The 2,553-nt window shown below is 40.1% G+C and overlaps 1 protein-coding gene across 1 annotated transcript; it reads left to right on the top strand.

Moving 5' to 3' along the window:
- The first annotated feature begins 993 nt into the window (after positions 1-993).
- Positions 994-2,553, top strand: LOC147437071 (uncharacterized). Its single transcript, XM_086486508.1, has 3 exons — positions 994-1,403; positions 1,505-2,022; positions 2,108-2,553. The coding sequence occupies exons 1-3, from the start codon at positions 994-996 to the stop codon at positions 2,551-2,553; spliced, it is 1,374 nt and encodes a 457-aa protein (XP_086342634.1).

Here is a 2,553-nt window from a genome sequence, read left to right on the forward strand (position 1 = left end):
CTATATGCATCTCCATGACTAAGCAGTGACAAGTGTCTCTCTCTTTTTAGGCCTAAGTTGTTCCATTTCATTATAATTTGTTTCTACTTAACCATACATGTTGTTACCAACATACATTTTCATGATCACTTGCAATTAATAGATGCATCTATTCTCTTTCAGTGATGGATAGCCCTTCTTCCGACTCTGGGAATGTTTCTCAAGGAGATCATGATGTAAATGAAGTCATCATGCCTACACCTCTAGAGTGCAATAGCGTGCGAGCCGCAAAGCAGTTGGCCAGATTATGGGGGGCAATTGAATTGTGAGGGTCCTTCAAAGCGTTACAAATCATGCATGGACTTTGTGAACGCAACGAAGTTGTCCAACAAGAGTGCAAAAACTACTTGCAAAAGGTTTGCAAACAAGTTCAAGGTGAAGAAGACCACATCACCTTTCAAGAGGAGGTGATTTTGGCATTGCAGGGTATCAAGGACAAAACTGCACGTTTGGAAATCAATCAACATGAAATCTATACATTCATGGAAAATTTCCAGAATGAGGTTGTGCAACAATTGTCTTTGTGCTTCAAAGAACACAAGGACCATGTCAAAGCCTTGAAAGCACATGTAAAAGGCTTGGGGCATGACTCTATGATTGCCCTCTACCATGGAAAATGCTTGGTCCACAACTTGGGTGGCTTAAATTTTGTGTGCTCCTTTTGTGGTGCATGTGCTTGGAAGGTTGAAGGTAGGTCTATACGCACATTTGTAGGTAAGTATTGTTGCTTATCAGGAAAAGTCAAATTACTTGCTTTGAGTGATCCGCCAATGGAGCTCAAAGAATTGATGAAAGGTGGTACTACCAAGAGAAAAAAATTTCTTAAACACATCAGAGATATAATAATGTATTGGCTTTTGCTTCTTTGGGTGCTCATGTTGATGAGCAACTTACGCAAGGGAGAGGTGTGTACACTTTAAAGTTCACGGTGCCATCTACCATAATATTGGGCCCATGACACCGTGCGAAAGAGTGGATCAGTTCCCTCGCTTTGCACAATTGTACTTTTTTGATACAGAGAATGAGCTCAACAATAGATTGCATCATGTGCCAGATTTAGATAGAGATTCCTTGCATAGTTTGCAAGCTATGATGCATCGTGTTAACCCATATGCAAATGCCTTTCGGTTTGCTGCTACAACAATGGGAAATGAAGGAATCCCAAACATGAAGATGGTCATTACTCAAAAGCGTACAAATGGTTGGCAATACTTAGCTCCACATGGATCTGAGGTTGCAGCAATTATGCCAGGGCAAGGAGATGAGAGCAACATCGGCCATCGTGATATTGTATTGCAGTATCGGGATTGGGGGCTTAAAAGGATCTCCAACCTACATCGATCTCATATATGCCTTTACTATATGTTATATTATTTCCTAATGGAGAGGATGGGTGGCATCCATATATACCGCAAACTCCCAATGAGCAACAATTTATTACACAAAAACAATACTACACTTTTAGGTTACAGATTAGGAGTGACACCACAGAATGCATTTTACATGGAGGACGATTGTTGCAGCAGTACATTGTTGATGCCTACAGTACTATGGAGGAGTCAAGGTTATTATGGTTTAGAAACAATTCGAGATCAATTCGTGCAGAAGTGTATCAAGGCCTTGCAGACATGCTTGCTTCCAGTGACAATGCGCATGGGGTCATGGGTGTTAATGTTGGAAGAAGAATTGTATTGCCTTCATCTTTTGTGGGGGGACCTCGGTACATGCAGCAACTCTATCAAGATTCTATGGCAATTGTACGTAAGAGAGGAAAGCCTAATCTATTCTTAACTTTCACATGCAACCCAAGGTGGAAGGAAATAGAATATGCGTTATTGCCACGACAGACTGCTTATGATCGTCCTGACTTGACTACACGTGTCTTTTATCATAAATTCAAAGATTTGATGTACTTGTTTCTTAAAAGAGCTAACTTTGGAAAGGTTGTTGGACATGTTTGTGTGATAGAATTTCAGAAGAGAGGTCTTCCCCATGCTCATATCTTACTGATTCTTGCATCTGAATATAAGTCGACAGAGATACAGAATGTTTTGTGCTGAACTTCCAGATAAAAATTTATTTCCTGATTTGTATGATGTTGTGAGTCGTTGCAATGTTCATGAATCGTGTGGCGCATTGGATCCAAATGCTCCATGCATGGTAGATCAAAGATGTAGATTCAAATACCTACGCGATTTTTGTGAATCTACTTCTGTTGATGGTGATGGATATCCAAGGTATATGTTGCAAGATGATGGTCAATATGTGGTTCAAAAGCAAGAGAGGCTTGATAACAAATGGATTGTTCCCTATAATCCATTGTTGTCTCTAAGATATAAATCTCGCATCAATGTAGAGATATGTTCAACCATATCAGCAGTGAAGTATCTCTATAAGTATGTGTACAAAGGACATGATAGGGCCACAGTTGTGCTCCAAGATGGAGAAGTTGTTCATGGTGAAATCAAGAGTTATTTAGATGCACGCTATGTATCCACATCGGAGGCAATTTGA

Source organism: Adiantum capillus-veneris, chromosome 17 (assembly GCF_014529385.1).
Source record: "Adiantum capillus-veneris isolate H3 chromosome 17, ASM1452938v2, whole genome shotgun sequence".
Taxonomy (NCBI): domain Eukaryota; kingdom Viridiplantae; phylum Streptophyta; class Polypodiopsida; order Polypodiales; family Pteridaceae; genus Adiantum; species Adiantum capillus-veneris.